The sequence below is a fragment of the Scardinius erythrophthalmus genome (assembly GCF_964197995.2).
Source record: "Scardinius erythrophthalmus genome assembly, chromosome: 20".
Taxonomy (NCBI): Eukaryota; Metazoa; Chordata; class Actinopteri; order Cypriniformes; family Leuciscidae; genus Scardinius; species Scardinius erythrophthalmus.
In genome coordinates, this window is record NC_138240.1 from 25019231 (window position 1) to 25039448 (window position 20218).

Below are 20218 nucleotides of genomic sequence, written 5' to 3' on the forward strand. Positions count from 1 at the left end.
TTGAAAAAGCTAAAATACAACATTTTTGATTTGTCCTAGTAACATGTACTGCAGTGCATGAAACACACAAAAAGTTGCCATCTATTTTATTTTATAAAGGAATCCGAGATTATCTAGATAAATGGTTTTGCAATGCAGCGAGGTCATTGCGTCATAGGTTTGCTATAGTATGGTAGAATGAGTTTATTTTCAGACGTAAATTAAATGTTATAGGGCATTTTGGAGGAAAGAGGAGTGAGGTTAAAAACAACTGCGTGAGGAGTTTTTAAAAAAATATTCTGAATACTGATCAATGTTATAATAACCCATAAAAAAATTAAAACTGTTTTGTAAATAAATATTTATTTAGAGCTGAAATGAACACAGCACAGAACCAAAAAGTGTTTCTGAAGAAAAAAATTTATTACAATATTTTGCAGTCATCAAATCATACAGAGGAATCACTGTCAGAATGAATAAGAAGGAAGAATAAACTGCTGATGATCTAGGTTTATGCTAAATAAAATAAAATAAAAATATATCAAATATATTACATATAAGACTGCACAAATTTAGTTCCAATATATGTTTTATGGTAAATAAGAGTTAAACAGAAATAAAGAAATGACTTAAGAGTACCCTGCAGACCCAGATCCTGACTGATACTTATTAGTAACAATGGCTTACAATAATGTGTTCTATAACTTTAAATGAACCCATGTGCATGTTAATCCAGTAGAAGTACTGTAAAAGAAGCCAGCAAGAATGATAATCTCTACATCTCTCTATATAATCTCCATATTTTATACATCATTGTATCATCATCATCAACATTCAATAAAAAATTGTGAATTTCAAACTAATTTATTAGATTTGTTGTTATTGTTTTTCTTTTCCAACATTGTTTTCATTGTTAAAAATGAAACATCGTTGCAAAGTTCAGAAAGTGAGTTCTCCATCCATGAGTCAAGTTGAATCCTCATCCAGTCAGTCTGACCTGTAATTTGTGTGATTATTATGTAACTCAGATTTACAACAGTAATAATTTATTTTATAATGACAAACATTTTGAGTTTTCAAAGTGTTAATTAAACACTTACCATTATTAAGATGGTACCAGGATCCTCCCTATAAAAATAAAAAGTGATTAATAAAGAACTTGAATTAAGTATCAGTATCTTGATAAGTATTAAGTATCTTGAAGATGAGTATCAGTTTGATTTGCTCTCATCTCCACTGACCTGTTGATTTCTTCTTGTAGTAAATGAGTCCAGCAGCTGCTAGGATGATTCCCAGCACCAGACCAGAGGCTCCAATGGCGATTTTATTCCTCTCAGGATCAGGAAGAGAGGGATCTGTGAGGTACAGAATCCAGGCTTTATTTGAATATTTACAGTGTTTAATATTGGCTTAACGTGTGAATATAATTACTGGAGCTTTAATTTTTTTTTTTATTCAATCTTAATTTTGTTTGTCAAAACATGTTATTTACATAAGTCTTATGTGAGGGATAAATGACTCCTCTTACCCCAGTCTACGATGAGGGGTTTAGTTAAGCCGGCGTGCTCCACCACACAGGAGATCTTCTCTCCAGATTTGGGAGTGTACTCCAGGTGGGAGTGGATCTGGTAGTACCAGTCTCCGTTAGGCATCTCCTCAGTTGAAGTCACATCAGACTTCACGACTTTACCGTCTCTCATCCAGGAAATTTGGATCCGGTGTGGGTAGAAACGGTAAGCGCTGCACATCAACACAGCTGGATGTCTGCCACCAGCCTGAGTCACTGAACTGAGCTTGACCTTTGGTGGCACTGAATCAATAACAATAACACATTAAATGCACATCCCACAATAAATATTGTGATTACATGCGAAGTGTACTATAATATATAAAAGTTTCATAAATATTATTGTATGTGTTTGAGAGTGTATTTCTATTTCAAAAAGGGCAAACAAAGATTAAAACATAAGCGTTTTCTTTTTTGTTGTTGACATTTTAAAATGTTAGTTAAGAAGTTGAAGACTGACATGGTGTTTTCATAACACATTTATTTTTAAAGAATTATAAAATTAGTAAACTGTTGTTTAAAAGTACCTAGTGTAAGCATTTAAAACAAGAGTTTTGTGTGTGGCAGGAGAGATCAGAATCTTGTGCTGGTTACCTGATTTATCAGCGACAACTGCCTTATATGCTTCAGCATTATGTTTGCAGAACCTCTCCAGCTCAGCTCTCTCTCCCTGCAGTTGGCCGGGATTGTTGTTGATTAATCGTGCATTATGTACTCCAAGTTCAGTGTACCCCACAAACTCCCCCACAGTGCTGTTGAACTGTATGAACACGTCTTTATTGAAGATATAGTTATCAACGAACACCATGTCACTGAAATCATGGGAGCTGTGGATGCATTTAGCCCACCGAGACCAGTAGTATCCATTAGCTGAAAAATAATGTCAAAGCAATTTTACAGTTATTTCAGATGATTTCACATCAACAACAGAAAAACAGGACTTGGATTTGTTAGTTGTTGTATTAGTAAGTTGTCTTTTCTACTACTACCATACCAATACCAATAATAATTAATAATGAGACGAACAATGTTACTGTCATTATTTATCTATCCATTTTGCATTACGCTTCATTTTATTTACCTGCTCCAGTGAATGCAGACAGCATCAACATAAGATGAAAACTCAAGACCTTCGGCAGTGACATTTTCTTTCACTGTAACTGTCCCAACTGAAGAGGAATCCTGCAATACTTTGTTCATTAGGTGAATATCTAAAACAACCAGCCAATCAGCTTCAACACATATGATTGTCAAGTGTTGCTAAGCAGTATCCTGTTTCATTTTAGAACTAAAGCCAGTTACACAATGACTGTATTCTTCAAGCTTCTCTGCTAATTTTAAGGGTGTAATTCAACCATATTTTATCATATTCTAAATTTATAATTAGATTTTTTTTTTTTTTTTTTTTTTTTTTTTTAAGTTGGTTGCTACAATCAAATACCAATCTGACAAATCTCAACAGGAACTTATCGAAAGCAATAATAATAATGGCTATCTCAATCATTTACATCAAACCGTTTTCCTTTCTGCATTGTTATTATTATGTATAAATGAAAAGAAAATATGGAAGAGGTCTCTGATTGTACTGACTGTAACAAGGATGATTTGTTTAGCATACAGCATCTTTCACCTTCCTGTGTCTTATAAAAAGCAATAAAAAGATTAAAGTAACAAAATAAAATTTCATTGCTATGAATTGCATTTCTCTCATTTTTCAGATTTTTATTTAAAGATGGATTCAACAGGTTTTTTGCCAGTACATTCTTCTTTATATGACAGGGCCATCCACAGCAATCTGATGGTCCATGCTCAAAAAAAGAAAGAAAAAAAATGTCACTGCCTGATAGATCTACAGATGCACAAATACAATGATGAAAATTCATGTGTTTTATAATGTGGTACCAATTGTCCTCTTTTGAAGTTTGGTAGCCTACATTAAAAATCAGTTTTTCTGTACATTTCAGTACTCTATATTTATGTCAGTACTCTTCAATCCTACATGTTTCATCTCTTTCTACCCCCTCCACTCTTCCTCTCGCCTCTTCTTCTTCCACCTCTGCTGACTTTACCACTTTTCTCTGTTCCACTCATTTCCTTCCCTTTTCATTTTTCTTCTTCCTCCACTTTCCTCTAATGTTTGTTTGCATTGGGAATTCACAGTTGACCTCCCTCAACTCCCTTAAACTTAACTAAAATTTTAATTGTCATGTTAACAGTTTAGTGCATTTCCTTCCTGTGCTTAAATTAATAATCTTATCTGTTTACGTTTTTAGATGAATATGTTGTTTAGAGAGCATTGGCAATAGTTTGGAGAAAAATATTAAATCATTTGAGAAAAAAACCTTTACAGCACCTCTTCTAACTGTTTAGTGTATTCATTGGTTGTTATTTTCATTGTTTATTTTTTATTTATTAAGTCACTTTGGATAAAAGCGTCTGCCAAAATGCATAAATGTAGATATTGGCTACGATATTTCCGTAAGTCATTCTAAAATATAATGTTGTTGTTTTTTCTCTGGTCAGTTCTATTCTCATCTGTTCCTCTATTTTTCAACAAATATCCATTTTGTTGTTTTATGGAAAACACTATATAATAAGCTTTTGAGACTACCTTGACTTGGGACAGATATATAAATGACAACACAATATAAAATCAAATTGAAGAATCTTTATTTGGAGTGTATGTCAGAAAACTTACAAGACCTTGTAAATTGTATAACTTGATTACAACAGTGACAGAAAAATTCACAATTTAAAAGCAATTTCTACCTTATTTTCAAGCACCTTACTACAATATTTAAGAATTTCATAATGTTTGTGGAAAAAAAGACTTGAATTGATCCAGCAATGAGGAAGAAAATGAGCATTCAACCAAAGAGTAACTAACAGCTTTTATTAAAATTAAAAGTCCAAACTCGAGATATCACTCTGGATGATTTGAAAATCTGATGTATTAGAGCAAAAAGATCAACTATCATTAAGCCTTTTAGACTTCTGTATGTAAGTGTATATGGTGTTACATTTCAAGCAAAGATGTTGCACATTGGTGCATTATTATAATATCAGGAAATATTAATGTTAAAGATTACATTGAGATTTATATGTCTATGAATCTATTCACGAGTGACAGAATGATGAACAGTATCATTGTTTTAAATTTCACTGGTGCCAATTGAAACAGACTTTATTTGCAGGGCCTGCTACACACTATATACAATTTCTTTTCAAAGTTTGCTTCCATTTCAGGGATGTCAGTTGCAGTTGTTTCCTTTAATGAGGAAGAATGTTCCGGTAGCGACTCCCAGCAGTCCAAGAGTCAGACCCACTCCACAGAACACAGCTGGACCAACACTGGGTACAGCAACGTCCACGTCTAGGATACACACACACACAACCATTTTGTTCATGCGTTTTTTGATAATGTAGTACATTTTAGGCTGATATTCTTATCACATATATATCACATATTTTATTTGAATATATATATACATATACACACACATACTTTTAAATAAATTATGTATAGAAACAACTGGAGAAAATAAATGATAGAAATCTAATAGTCCAGTGATTCTACACAAGACATACACTCACCCCATGTTTTGGTCTGAGGTTGTTCGAGAGATGTGTGGTTCACAGTGCAGCTGTAAATGTCTCCCTCTACAGGTGTGAACTTCAGACTGGAGAAGATGTTGTAAGTGCCGTCATCATTTGGGCGATACTGACTTAGGCTGTCTTCTTTTAAACCCTCGTTGTTCTTAGTCCATGAGACTCTGACAGGAGGAGGGAAGAATCCAGTCACATGACAGATGAGGATGTTTTCAGCATTCAGCTGCACATCATCCTCAGCATAGATGGAAGTCTGAGGTTTGTCTGTGAACATGGGGAAATACATTGATGCTGTTATTATTTCAAGCATCTGAGAGACTGTTTTTACTTTGTCAACTTTAGAACATTATTAAACTGATGTATTTTTATAAATATAAACATATGTACAGTAATTAAATAGGTTAATTCAAATGCATACCAACCCATTTTCTCTTGTGGATTTTTATAAGCTTTGATAGAGACATCTAAGTTTGCTTTGCAAACTTGAGTGTCAGATAAGCCTTGCTCATATACTCCAGGGAAGGAAAATGGATCTGCAAAGTTAGGAAGAGCATCTACTGCTACTCCTTTAACAAAGTCTGCATAGTATATTTCCTCTCCGTCCATTCCAAACAAAAATTCTTTCTCTGTATTAGAGCATCCACATAAATGGAAATCTTCATGCACAACTGAAAAAGAAAAAAAATATCAGTATTAGCTCAATGTAACAACACATTATTTTCAATCTAGACAAAATACTGTACATGAGAAAGGTTAATATAGGATTATTTGAATATGATATGTATTCATTTGATTGCAAATGAGAACAAAATATTTTTTGTCCATTAAAAATGGCATAATTATATGAGCTGTACATTTTTCTGTCTCAGCCTTGTCTGAATACAGAATATTATACTATTATTATAAATTAAATATTAATACAAAACAAATATTTTCAAGCCACACTCATTTAAACACTAGAACAGCCTTTTATGAATTATATTATCAGTATTCCTTGCATACAGTTAAAGATGATGAAAATGTTAAGTGTTTTAAGTTGTTATGTTTTTTTTATGAATCCAATGACTTACGTTTATTCTGTGAAGAAACAAGAGCGACAAGCATGAGCATAAACACGTAGAGCTCCATCTTTCTCAAAGCTTAATGGGACAAACACTACACAAACTCTTTTTTTGTTTGAATATAGCAGGTCTTTACTCCGCCTTGTGGCTCATGTCACAGCCTCATAATCCCCTCAACCAATCAAAATCGTCTCTCACTCTGATATTCTTGTATCTTGGCAAAATATATATTTTTCCTGTTTTACATTTACATACAGTTTGCTTATGTATGACTTTTCAGTATACAATTGCAATCTTTTTTGTTTTGTATTTAAAAAACTGGTTTACATAATAATCTACTACATAGCCTATATGTAAACGCACAACGGTTCATACAAGTAATGCAGTGATACATGGATTACTTTTGAGGGCAGGAACATTTTAAATAACCTTGTTTGTGCATGGTTGTGTGGTTTTGTGCATGAGAACTGAGATATATCAAATAAAAAGTGTCCAGGATATGTTTTAAACAATACTAATCTGCATGGGGTTTGCATATTCCCTTTGGGTTTCATCTGGGGGCTCTGGTTTCCAACAATGCAATGACTTGCAGGTGAATTAGAGAATATAAATTGCCTGAGTTTGAATGTGTATGTGGGCCCTGTGATGGACTGGTCATCTGTCTGAGAAGCTGGTTAGGCTCCAGCATCACTTTTACAATATGACAAGATGACTGGAGAATGGATGGATGGACTAACACAAACTCTAAATACAATAGGTTTGTTTAGAGTAACCTATGTATTTCAGTCTTGAATATAATTTTAATGTAATCACCATAAATCACAGCAGGTAAAATAATCAAACTTCAAATCATTTTCTGCATGTGTTGCTTTTGTGTTTATACTTTTAAGATATACGTTTCAGGGAATGTGTCTTATCTACTGCAAAACCATTTTATTTTTTATTTTTTTGCAAAACTGTCTTAGCCGTTGCAACACTGAAAACCTTTTAAATCCATCAGTCATTTTACAGTTTTTTTTCAATTGTTTAAGCACAATTTTGAAAACAGGGCCCGGGTTTTCAAACCCCTTCACACAATTAGCACAACACTACACCAAAGTAGCACAACACCTCAGATCATTTGCAAAATGGAACACTTTTGTCAAAACTATACAATATCTTATAAAAACCTTATTTTGTTGTCATAACATAAACACAACCATCATAAGGTCAAAATAAATTCACCAACACCACATGACACCAATTGTGCAGACTAATGAAAATATTTATTTCTTTTCATATACTCAAGTCAGTCAATACTGAACATTTCAACAAAACATTCATAACAAAACATTTTCCAGTTTTCATACAGTTTTACAGTATTGTTGAAGACAGGTGAACTTACCTGTTGCCTTTTTATAGTGTGTAAACCTGATTGGTGTGTCTACAATTAAGCACCAGTGTGTGTGCACATCTGGTGGCTGTGTTTAACCAGTTGGTTCATGGGTGTGTTCATTTGAAAGCCTTTGCTTTGAAATTGCAAGGAAATTACATCATGATAAATTTCTGTGTCAAATGCATGCAAGTGTGTTTAGTGTTTTGCAAATCACTGTGTGCAATGTTTTGCAAAAAGTGCGAAGCTGAGCATGTGCTTACAATCGTGCAAATATAGGCCGGTGTTTTGCTCCTTGAGTGTAAGGTTTTGCTAATTGTGGGAAAGTTTTAATTTTAGTGTGTAAGCAATTGAAAAAAAACTGTAATTTGGATCAATGGCCACTAGATGGCATTTTGAGTATTTACCATGCATTATGGTCATTACATCTTATGTTACCTGTCCCCGATCCCTGTGTGTCAAAATCTGCAAGCCCAGATGAATTATGTAGTTGACACTAACAGTTCAGTGACAAAAGAGCTGTCTAATGTCTAATGATCTAGAACAATTTCAAGAATTTTAAGAACCAAGAAGAGAGGCCTTCCTGTACAATCAAGTCAAGTCAAGTCAACTTTATTTATATAGCGCTTTTCACAATACAGATTGTATCAAAGCAGCTTCACAGTATTAAATAAAATAGTACATCAGTGTTTGTTTCTAGTGTAAAACATCCATGTTTGGTAATGCTGATCAATAGTATTGTTGATTGATTAATTAAATTAAGTAACCCCAACATTTGATACTCCAACAATGCCTGCAATGGCAGCATTTTTTAGGTTTTAGAAAAAAATGCTAAACCTCATTCAGTGATGCTCGATATGTGCATTTGCTGCTATCAATTACCAGGAATGTCTATACCATTTAAGAAGTTATGAGTGAATTAAAGAGATTTTACCCTTTATCACATTAAAATGTCTCATTGTGACTGGTACAATGGTGCTATTCCCAAATCAACTAAATAAGCCATAATAAAGACATAACATTTAAATTACAATAAAAAAAATTCCTAAAAATTAGGAAAACCCTGAAGGGGTGGTGTGTTCTGGGACAAAGCTGGCTAAAAAACAGGTGACATAATGGCAGCACTGTAAGGCCAGAGCCTAACACCTCAATGACCACTGCAGTAATGCAGGATTCCCAGTAGCTGCAAAATGATAGTAAATTGTATCACAAAAACTCAAAATTACAACTTGATCAGTAACAATTGCTTCAGCCATAGTTCTTAAATTGCCACGTGCCACAAGCTAAGAGAAAGTAATATCCCGCTGGTAATTATGAATTTATGGTTTTGTTCATGTGCACTCAACTCATTAAAGGAGAAGTTCACTTTTAAAAAAACTTTTGCTGATAATTTACTCACCCCCATGTCATCCAAGATGTCCATGTCTTTCTTTCTTCAGTCGAAAAGAAATTAAGGTTTTTGATGAAAACATTCCAGGATTTTTCCACATATTATGGATTCCATTGGGACCCAAACGATTCAAGGTCCAAATGACAGTTTCAGTGCATCTTCAAAGGGCTTTAAACGATACCAGACGATGAATAAGGGTCTTATCTAGCGAAACGATCGGTCATTTCAAAAATAAATAAAAAAGTTTAAGTTTTATAAGCACAAATGTTCGCATTGCTCTGTTCTGTGATGCGCGTTCGTGACGTCACGTAATACGCAATTACGTTGAAAAGGTCAAGTTTGATGTGTTTACAAATGTGCGGAAGGAGGACCATATAAACATTTTCAAATGTATTTGTGTCAGTTTATCGTTTAAAATGCCCATTTCGTGTGCGCATCCTGGGTGTTTTAATATTAAAAAGCCAAAAAGAACATTTTCTTCAATTTTTCAAGTGTGACCTTTTCAACGTAATTGCGTATTACGTGACGTCACGAACGCGCATCATAGAACAGAACAAGGCGAACATTTGTGCTTATAAAACTTAAACTTTTTTATTTATTTTTTAAATGACCGATCGTTTCGCTAGATAAGACCCTTATTCATCTTCTGGTATCGTTTAAAGCCCTTTGAAGCTGCACTGAAACTGTCATCTGGACCTTGAACCGTTTGGGTCCCAATGGAATCCATAATATGTGGAAAAATCCTGGAATGTTTTCATCAAAAACCTTAATTTCTTTTCGACTGAAGAAAGAAAGACATGGACATCTTGGATGACATGGGGGTGAGTAAATTATCAGCAAAAGTTTTTTTAAAAGTGAACTTCTCCTTTAATTTGATTGCTCAGACATGACTTGAATGCACAATAATTTTCACTATAAAATGGATAGTTACAGTTTGCAGCTACTGATTGCTCAATGATTCAGTATGAGACAAAACACCTGTTACCATATTCACTGTACAACTCTCATAGTGGAGCAATATTTTTGGAGCAATATTTTTGTGGCATAGCAAAAAAAAAAAAAAAAAATGATGCCAGGGACTATCTTCTGGCAGAATAAATTTTGCTTAATAAAATCTTTTTTTTTTAAATGAAATGTGTGTATTTTTGTATATATATATATATATATATATATATATATATATATATATATATATATATATATATATATATTAGGGCTGTGAAAAGATTAATCGTGATTAATCGCATCCAAAATAAAAGTTTGTGTTTAAATAATATATGTGTGTGTACTGTGTATAATTAAATTTGTATATATAATAGAAAATATTTAAGAAAAATGTGTTATTTATATATAAAAAAATATAAATATAATATAAATATATACAATATATTTATGCAAATATTTCTTAAATATATACATGCATGTGTGTGTATTTATATATACAAAATAAAATTGCGCCCGAAGCGTTACGAAATGTTTTACGGCAGTGATATCAAACGCTCATTGGCTCTCGCATGCTTCGTCACAGATTGCGACATGCCGTGTTTAAGTTAGTGCGCTACATTTGAAATGTAGAAGCATAGATATCGGCCGTTTCTCAATATGCGTTCTTGTCTGTACTTGCGTTCTTGTGGACTTGTGAAACGTCATCAGTCGCTGCCCAAGTACTGTCCCAATACACAAGTTTGCATTTTGGCAAGAACGGTTAAAAATCCCGGAAGTGTTCTTGACACGCCCATTTTACCGAGGATGCAGCGGTTGGTAACTTGTGTGAACTTGACGGCAGAAATATCCCAGCATTCATTTCGGCATTCGAGGAACGAGAGGTCAATACAGCAAGTCGTTTTTCTACAATTTCGTACGCTATTTCATCATTAAATTCACTTCTGAGAACATTTGATGCGAGAAATCAACTGTGTAGATTTCAAATATTGGCATTTTTCGAAAATGCGCTCAAACGTTTTCGGAAGTGAGAATCTCCAGCGTAGGTAGCTTTATTGTTATGAATATACATTAGCCTACATAGTGTACAGTTAGAGTAATCCCTTGAGCTGAGGGGTTGGCTTGGGCGATAAAGCCTGGCTGTTACCGTCAATAATTCTCGTTATGTTTGGGTAGGCCTACTGCAGACGGCGTCTGTGCGGGGGTGTTATTGCGCAATACCAGCAAGAACACATCGTCTCAAACTGTCAGCGGCGTTCTGTGTGCTCATCACCTTGTGAGTTCATTCTTCCAAGAACAACTAGCAAGAGCGTTCTCCTCAAGAACACAAGTCCGTTCTTTGCATTCTTGGTTTTGAGAAACACCCATCATATAAAGGCTAGATGTCTTAAGGCGGAGTTACTTCCGGCATCACCGGCAGCCATCTTACCACAGGGCTCTGTGAATTAAGGTGAGTGAGAGGCACGCACACAAATCCTCTTATCTCGCTGAAATCTGGACGGATTTACAAACGGTTTGGTTTCTTACAAACGTCATTACCGTGGCTATAATTCTTTCATATGGAAGTCCATTTGTATTTATTCATATGTATGCAGTTTCATAGCTACATCTCTGACGTTTATAACAAACCAAACCGTTTGAAAATCGGTTGAAAATTGAGCAAGTTATGGTTATTTAAAAGTACATGCACCATGTTATGAGTGAGCGAGCACCCTGCGGTAAGATGGCCGCCGTGTGCGGACGTCGACCTCCATTGGCCAGCAGCGCGGACGAGACATCTAGCCTTTATATGATATCTATGTGTAGAAGCACCTATGAGAAGCACGCGCGCCTTCACACAGCAAACAGCGAAAATTAAACCGAAACCGGATTAACATTTTCATGGATTAATAACTTAAATTCTGCTCTGTAACATACCTCATACAAAACTATTATATACTGCCAGAGAGGACTGCGACACATCGTCATGTGAACGACTTTTCAATAAATAAATTATTGTGATTATACGTGTCTGTCTGTTGTTTTCCTTTATAATTATAGCCTAACGTTACGTAGTTTTAAGAAATTATTAGGTTTAGGGGTAGGAGAAGTGCCTCAAACTATTTTTGAATGCTATATTGTTAATAAAACTGCCATTTCCCTACACATATCTGTCCATTACGTTTTATCCTTTTAATATTGTCAATAAAATGGGTATGTTTAGGTGTGGGAGTAGGGTTAAGGGATCTTACATTTATAATCTATAAAATGGTAAAAAGGAAATACAGATATCTTTATGATATGAAATATTCGTAAATAGTTTACGTTTTTTATCTGTAAAAACGTAATAATGTTACGTTTAAACGTTGCAGATACGTCCATATTATACGTTTCAGCATATATCCAAACGTACAAAAAAGTACGTTTTCTATCTTTGAAAATTACGTATTAATACCTATTAACAATGAGACCAGGCTGCATCAAACATGTTGCCTGCCACTTTAATTGTATGGAAAAGAGCAGCTCAGACATTTTACAACAACAGCAGCAAAAAAAAAAAAAAAAAAAAAAAGAGACACACTTTTTGTGTCTCATGTCAGTTAGAATATGATGACAAAAATGAGTTGAATATGACACCAGAATGACATCTGAGGAGGTGTTCTTGAGAGGGTGTTGAAAAAAATCTACTTCACAAATTCTTCAGTTTTTATTGCTAACACACAATTCATGAAACAATTCACAACTATAACACAATCTCAAAACTACAATACAATTGCAATACAATACTGTCAATTACAGTACAATAAAAAAGAAAATAAATTCAGTATCTTTGGCCAAATTGCATTACAGTATTGATAATGACCATATTTGCCATAATAGAGCAGTTTCTTAGTCTTATGCTGGATACACACCAAAAGATTTTTTAAATCTTATAAGATTTTCAAAATGTGAAAAGAACTACAAACATGAGGACAAAAAAAAAAATCCTAGATTTAACCGTTTTGCTCCTATAGTGTGTGGTGTGCCATGATGTGACAAAGACAGCACACCGAACAGATTTTCAAGCACAGAGTCTCGACTGTGAACACAGGAAATCTCGCAAAATCTGAAAAGCTGCAGCACAGAAGATGTAAGAGAAAGAAGAGCTGGGGATACAGGAGAAAGAGAAAGAAGAGCTGGGGATACAGGAGAAAGAGAAAGAAGAGATGATGATGTAGGAGAAAGAGAAAGAAGAGCTGAGGATATAGGAGCAAGAGAAGGAAGAGCTGAGGATGTAGGAAGAGGAGAAGATAGAGGAGTAGAGGGAGAAGAGATGGGTAGATTGGAGGCAATGGTATAGTGGAAAGAGAAAGAGTAGAAAATATAAGAAGAGATGGACAGAGAGGAAGAGGAGGGCAATGTATAAGAGGAGCGCAAGGTGTAAGAGGAGCACAAGGTGTAAGAGGGGGGCAAGGTGTAAGAGGAGGGAGAAGAGGTAGAAGGATAGGGTACACACGTGTTTCAAATGAAATCAGAGCCACACTTATTGACCATGTCATAAATCATGGTCTCTCACTGAGAGAAGCTGGGCAGAGAGTTCAGCCCAATATAAACAGATCCACAGTGGCTTCAATTATCCGCACATTTCAGAGGGAAAACCGGTAAGTAACTATATCATTCTACTTCTACAATGAGAGTCCATGTAGTCTTGTTTGACATAGGTCTAGATTTCTACAGTAAATGTTCCTGCTTGTCCAAACATTTTTCAGAATTGAAGTTAGAGAACTTTCAGGTGGACGAACAAGACTTCTTTCTATTAAACAGTGGTCCAGAACAACACCCTCCACCTCAAAGAAATTCAGCAAAGAATAACACAGGACAATCAACTGTTCCACAATATCCACCAATGCAGTCTCTCCACAATTGATTGTGTTCTAAGGAGAAATGCAATCCGAATGAAGCAAGTATACAAAGTGCCCGTTGAGAGGAACTCCGTTAGAGTAAAGGAGTTGCGATTCCAGTTTGTTCAAGTATTGCAACCCAATTACTGCACTTTTACTGTCAACACAAAGATATGTTTTTCCTGAATTTTAAGTATGTGTCCATAAACTATTCCATGCCACTGTAAGTGAAAAGATTTAGGCATATCTAGGGGTGTCGCAATATACCAGTGTTGACGATAATCGTGATATTCAAAGCATGAAATATCGACATTGTGTTGATTTAGAGTGTGACAATATACCGGTATTGGTGATAACCACAATGTTTAAAATGCCAGTACCTGGTTGACCTCTGAGGTGTCTGAAAACAAATTATGAAGCTATTTTGTTTTGAGTGCAGAGTGATTGAATGAAGCTTGACAAGTCAAAAAACATCCGCTGATGTAATTGCCGGTAGATTCTTCAGGGAAGTTGGGAAGAGTTGGCTAACGTTAGCGTGCCTGACTCCTTTTCACCGGAAGTCGCTTTACACAACAAACGCTGAACCGGATGTTGGTTCTAACTTCCGTGAAAAAGGCCTATTGCCTTGATTAACACAAAATTGGTGTCATTTGAAAGTTTAGAGTCTGAACTTTACAGTGAATGTAGCCAATTTGAAAAACTTCTAAGTATTGCTGAGTTATTTGCTGATAAATAGAATATATTTTTTTTTTCATAATCTATAAAATACTTTTTTGTACTATGTACTGTAATGTGTCAAAAACATCATACATCTCATGAAACATTCAAAAATCGTTGAAAATGGCACTTCATTTTTTATAGCATATTAATACAATTAAAATGAGCCCAAAATGAACTTAATATATTGCTTTTATTACAAGATATTCTTCATGGTGAAACAATTAAAAAAATGCCCATGAGGGGTGTCAAGGTCTCAACAAAAAGGCTATCTTGGTTCCAAATACTGTAACTTTTGATTCCTTTATCCAATCACCACAAAATGTTATCCAGATGCAGTTCATATGTAGAGGGATTTCCCCAAAAAAAGAAATTTCCTCCTACCTTATTTCCTTCCTGAGTTATTCCATGTCAAATAAGAAAGATATGCATTATTATAAAAATTATACAAAATTATACATTTATTTTGTCTTTTATCAGCAGTTTCTTGGCAGGAGAATGTCCAAATGTAATGTAATGTATATTTTCTAAATATTTGAAAAGAGTTCTATCAAACGATACCTACCTTTTGACTCTCCTTGCTACAGTTTTGAAGTTATGAGTCTTTAGTTTTGTGTGTGTCACTCAGAAAACTAATTTATTTTATTGCCTTCCAAATGTGTGAGGACTAAACAAAAAGGCTACCTTTGTTCCAAATCCTGTAACTTTTGAGTACTTTATGCTATCACCCCAAAATTTGATCCAGATGCAGCTCACATTTAGGGGTACTTTTTTCCCTACCGTATTTCCTTCCCGAGTTATTGCATGTCAAACAAGAGAGATACGCAAAATCATAATAAAATTTATATATATATTTTTGTATTTATCAGCAGTTTCTCGGCAGGAGAATGTCCAAATGTAATGTAATTTGTATTTTCAAAAAAATTGAAAAGAGTTCTATCAAACGATACCTACCTTTTGACTCTCCTTGTTATAGTTTTGGAGTTATGAGTCTCGAGTTTTGTGTGTGTCACTCAGACAAAACAACTCTAAAAATGCTAAAAGGCTTAAGGGGTTAAAATTCAAACACATTATTCTCTATGAGTGTACACACACAGGCATGCGTGTCTGTCCACGGCGCCCAGCAACGGCTCAGGACCTTGTTCAAAATCCTGCCGCGACACAGAGCACCATTTACATAGTTTTATATTAAATTTACATTATATTTGTCTCAAATCATCGTAAATGATTTCACCCTGTGCTGCAATATAGCCTACATTTAATTTTACATTCATTTACAGAAATCAGCTGCTTGAATGAAAATTGCTGATGTTATCGGATTTTCAGGTGGTAGCCTATTCTCTGAGGTAAAGTGTTCAGATCACAGACTCAGCAACTATTGTATTTAATTGTACAGTACAATCATACAGACATTATCTTAATTTCATAATGTCCTTAAACATAAGAATATTCCTGGCCATAAACTGAGAAAGTGCGCGTCCGGTGTGCGATACCTCGAGTTGTCCTACATGCGACGTGGCGCTGCAGAATGTGTAGCCATCAACCTTTTTACCCATCTCCGTGTCCGTCACTGTCAGGAGACAGACCAGGAGACAGAGGTAAGTGAATCCAAACACAGCTTTATTTACAAATGACAAGAGTGCAAGGTGAGTATTCATAGAATTTAAGTGCAGATTCTGTGAGGATAGCTCGATGTGGGGTGAGAAGCAGGTAAGCACTTTCACTTCGGATAAGTTGATGTCAAGCAACCAAAGTTCATTAATATTTGTCTCTTCTCTTTCAGAACACAGGATCACAGGCAGCAAGGAATCGGGCAGGATTTCTGAAGATGGCACAACAATGACATAGAGGTTAGTGTTTCAGGTAAGTATACATTACAGCTTGGAGTCTTGATGCGTCAGAGGCTAAGGAGACAACGGAATATGGTCTGTTCCTGTTGGAGGCTTGACAATGAACTGGGGCAATGGTGAGTGTTTTATAGAGCTTGATGAGGTTACTGAATGGGAACAGGTGCGGGTGATTGGTAATCCGGAGAGTGAGTGCAGGGCCGCGTTCAGCCCCGACAAAACGTTGCACAACGTTTTTTAAACAGAAACGGTGACGCGTTGAACACACTGTTCTGATGACGCAAGAGTTGCAACTATGGCAGCTGAGAAGGCCATTCTTTGTGTTCTTTGTGAAGAATTTTCGGAGCCTGATGAAGTCAGTATAAATATGTGTTAATACTACAAAATATGCCCGATGTTACAGTTACTGCACTTGCCGCCCAGAACAAAAGAGAACATCCCAATCGAGTGAAGAGATTTGTGGAAATTGAAATGGAAGCACACATTTTACCTAATTCAGACTAAAACACATCTATTTAGCCTCACATACTGACTTTATTTGTAGTTCATACTGTTTTAATACCCTGTATTTTATTTCTCATTTTTAGGAAAAGCACTTAATTACCATTGTTTATTTCTATACCAAATGTCATACACTTGCAATGAAGCTAAAAATATAAACAATTACATCATTATGTTGATCCTATATTTTTACAATAAAACTTACGACAAACATGTCTTCTAATATCCTCAGTTGTTGCATATACCGAGCTGCATCGAACACATTTGTAAATTACTTTCCTTGAACCCATTGTGCGAGTTCACTTTAATACCACGTGCTTTATATACATGTTGCTGCTGATTGGACTGCAGTTCTGACACACCCACCAAACAAGAGGAAACGTATCTCAAACCCCGTTGCACACCGGTGCACGCCGTTTCCAGGAAACATGACGTTCAACCCGGAAACCGTAGCAAAACGTTGCGCACCGTTTTGAACTTGAACATGCCCCAGGTGTGCAAAAGAGGATCCTGGGTAAACGTGACAGTCACCCTGCGCATTACGCCATTTTACATAGCGTAAATTGGTATTATTTTACAAGTCATGGAATGGGAAACGTGACATTAACCTGTTAACAGGTGGTTTCTGTGTTCATATATTTAATAAAGGGTGATTAACCCCGTTTTCTTTACTCATTTTATTTTTGTATTTGTATTTGCACTTGATTTCTTTATTCAAATCTGCTATCTGCATGACTTTATTGGCGCCGGCGCAACAATATGTTTAAGAGCTTTTCAGTTCTTCAGGAAACCTTCAGACAGTGTTTCGCATCAGTTTGAAACCAGATAAACTTCACATGCTTGTCTTCCTTCACAAAAAATTGCCATAGATTGAGTACGCAAGAAGTAAAAATGCATGTGCCTTGTGTTTATCAGTATCCTTATGTTTGTTGGGTAAAAAAGAAAAACTATATAAACAAAGTATAAATTAATTTGACTGATAACAATATTCTTCCACCATATTCTCTTTTCCTGAATCCAATTGAGGAATTCTTCTCCTCTTGGAGATGGAAAGTACATGATGATTGCAACCCTTACAACCAAGTAAGTCTTCTTCAAGCGATGGAAGAGGCCTGAGATATTGGGGCACAAGCATGTCAAGGATGGATACAGCATTCAAGGCGTTTTTCCCATGATGCATGACTCATGAAAATATTTGCTGTGATGTTGATGAAATTCTCTGGCCAGATGTAATTGAGAGGCATGATCAATAAATTAATTGATTCAATGAATGCAGTACATTTTATTTTTTATTTTTTATTGTACTTATTTGCATAATATTATTTTTTTTTGTGGGGTGACAACTCATTGTTATACACCTGAACTCCTCATTAAATAACTTAATGAAAAACATGTATTTTCATTTATTTCTTTGTGTATCTTCAGCTGAATTTGACATCAAATCAACATAGAACACACTTTTAGTTTTGATGTTAATATTTAATTTTAATAAATGCATTACTAGAATAAAATGCTGTGTTTCATTGTGCAGTGAATACTTAACTGTTTTGCCAACATAAGAGTGTGTTTAGTTTGCTGTTACAGTTTTTCTCGATTGCTTAAACACTATAACCAGGCTTTTGAACAAAAATTTCAAAACCATAATGCCATTTATCAAAAAGCACACCCATTTCCCTAAACTATAAACACTATTCCCTGTTTTGACACATGAGTCAAATTTGTTGAACTGTCACTGCAAAACTCTACACACAAATCCCTTCATTTCTCATTGCCTACACCATGTTGTCATGTATAAAGCACTAGCATTCAAAATTGTTCACTCAAGTCAGCACAGCTTCAGCTCAGTTAGCACACAATTATCCAGGTGGAAACACTAAGAGTCAAAATTTAACACACATCAATCAGATCCTTCAATAGATAGATAAAAGGGCCCAAATCAGTTTATTGAGTTTTGGAACAATGGATCCAGAAAGACATGAAGGAAGAGATCGAGGAGGGATAAGGAGGAGGAGGAGGAGGAGGAGGGATAAGGAGAAGGAGGAGGAGGAGGAGGAAGGGCAAGAAGACAAGCAGTCTCAGATGAAATTCAAGCCACTCTAGTTGCCCATGTCTTAGGCAATGGTATGACTGTGAGGGAGGCTGGGCTACGAGTAAGGCCAAATTTGAGTCGCTTTACCATCGCCTCGAGAACCTTCAGGGAGGTGTGGTGGCAAACACAATTCTATCACTGAATAAGAGACAAACATTTCCAGTAGTCTTTGATGAGGTTTATTTTCTTGCAAGAAAAGGCCAGCAGTCATACAGTCAGACAGAGTGGCACAGAGTGTATCAGTGAAGGTTGGCCATCCTTCATCCTTTATAGTCTTGACTCCCAGAATGTTATCTTTCTAGGCAAATGATGGTATTTCAACCATACGTGGAACATTCTTAGATGTGTTCATCATATTGTCTCCTTGAGTGGAGGCCCTCCTGTCACCTACTAACACTCTTTACCATTCCAATACAATTCCACATAGAATAAGGTTTTGTGTGTGCTCTTTTACTGTCATATGATGGTCACACACATCTTACTGTAAGTAAGTAAATACTGTAAAAAAAAATTAGAGGAGAGAGTAAATAAAATATATATTTTTTTTTTGTGTGTGTGTGTGTGTGTGTGTGTGTTGTACTGTGTAGTACATGAATGAATAAAAATGTGCCAGTGTATCCATTGGTTGTGTCTTTTGTGTTCATCATGTGAAAAGGTTTGTGATGGGGGAACCACAAGTAACATAACTTACCAGTTTTGGAAATGTTGTTTTGAATTTACTGCACCAGTGTGTTAGACTATGTTGTAGTGTGTGTGATTTTGAGGGCTTGTGTGTCCAGTGTGAGGGCAAAGTTTGGTTTTTCAGCAAGAGTGAATGGTTTTGAGAGTAGAGCTTCATTTTGACCTGAAAATAGGATGTTTGGGGAATTGGGTGAGACGTTATGGATTTGTGTTTACTGTTTTGAGAATATGAGGCATAGTTTTAAGAAATGTGTTTAAGCAATCGAGAAAAACTGTAACTGTTTTGAGAGCTGCTACCTGAGTTTGGAGAAATGTACCAAATCGATTGAGAATAACTCTAAGAAGGGGGAGTATGATGGCAGGAATAATACTGACATCCTCGGATGTGATGCGAATCAGTCTGTGACTGCAGCAGAGTGGTGGAATGCCACATTATCCCACACAACAACGAAGGTAGGGCAGTTTGATGCCCCTCACCTTCTCTCCTCTGCTGGCACAAGTTGATTATGCAGGTCATTCAGAAAAGAAATAAGCCTCTCTGTATAGGGGCCAATGAGTGGTTTGTGTAACAGCAAATTCATCATTGGACAGTGCTGCACACAT

At 35.6% G+C, this 20218-nt stretch overlaps 2 protein-coding genes across 2 annotated transcripts; both read right to left on the bottom strand.

Moving 5' to 3' along the window:
• Window positions 1-381: 381 nt before the first annotated feature.
• LOC308680200 (H-2 class II histocompatibility antigen, E-S beta chain-like) lies at window positions 382-2836 on the bottom strand. The gene is made up of 6 exons (XM_081348212.1): window positions 2628-2836; window positions 2141-2416; window positions 1508-1789; window positions 1221-1334; window positions 1080-1107; window positions 382-976 (listed from the first exon to the last, which is right to left on the bottom strand). The coding sequence occupies exons 1-5, from the start codon at window positions 2689-2691 to the stop codon at window positions 1085-1087; spliced, it is 759 nt and encodes a 252-aa protein (XP_081204338.1). The 5' UTR covers window positions 2692-2836; the 3' UTR covers window positions 382-976; window positions 1080-1084.
• Window positions 2837-4194: 1358 nt separating this feature from the next.
• On the bottom strand, window positions 4195-6412 carry LOC308680443 (HLA class II histocompatibility antigen, DP alpha 1 chain-like). The gene is made up of 4 exons (XM_081348572.1): window positions 6226-6412; window positions 5578-5823; window positions 5141-5419; window positions 4195-4919 (listed from the first exon to the last, which is right to left on the bottom strand). Exons 1-4 carry the CDS (start codon window positions 6281-6283, stop codon window positions 4798-4800), a joined length of 705 nt encoding a protein of 234 aa, XP_081204698.1. The 5' UTR covers window positions 6284-6412; the 3' UTR covers window positions 4195-4797.
• Between the last annotated feature and the right edge of the window lie 13806 nt (window positions 6413-20218).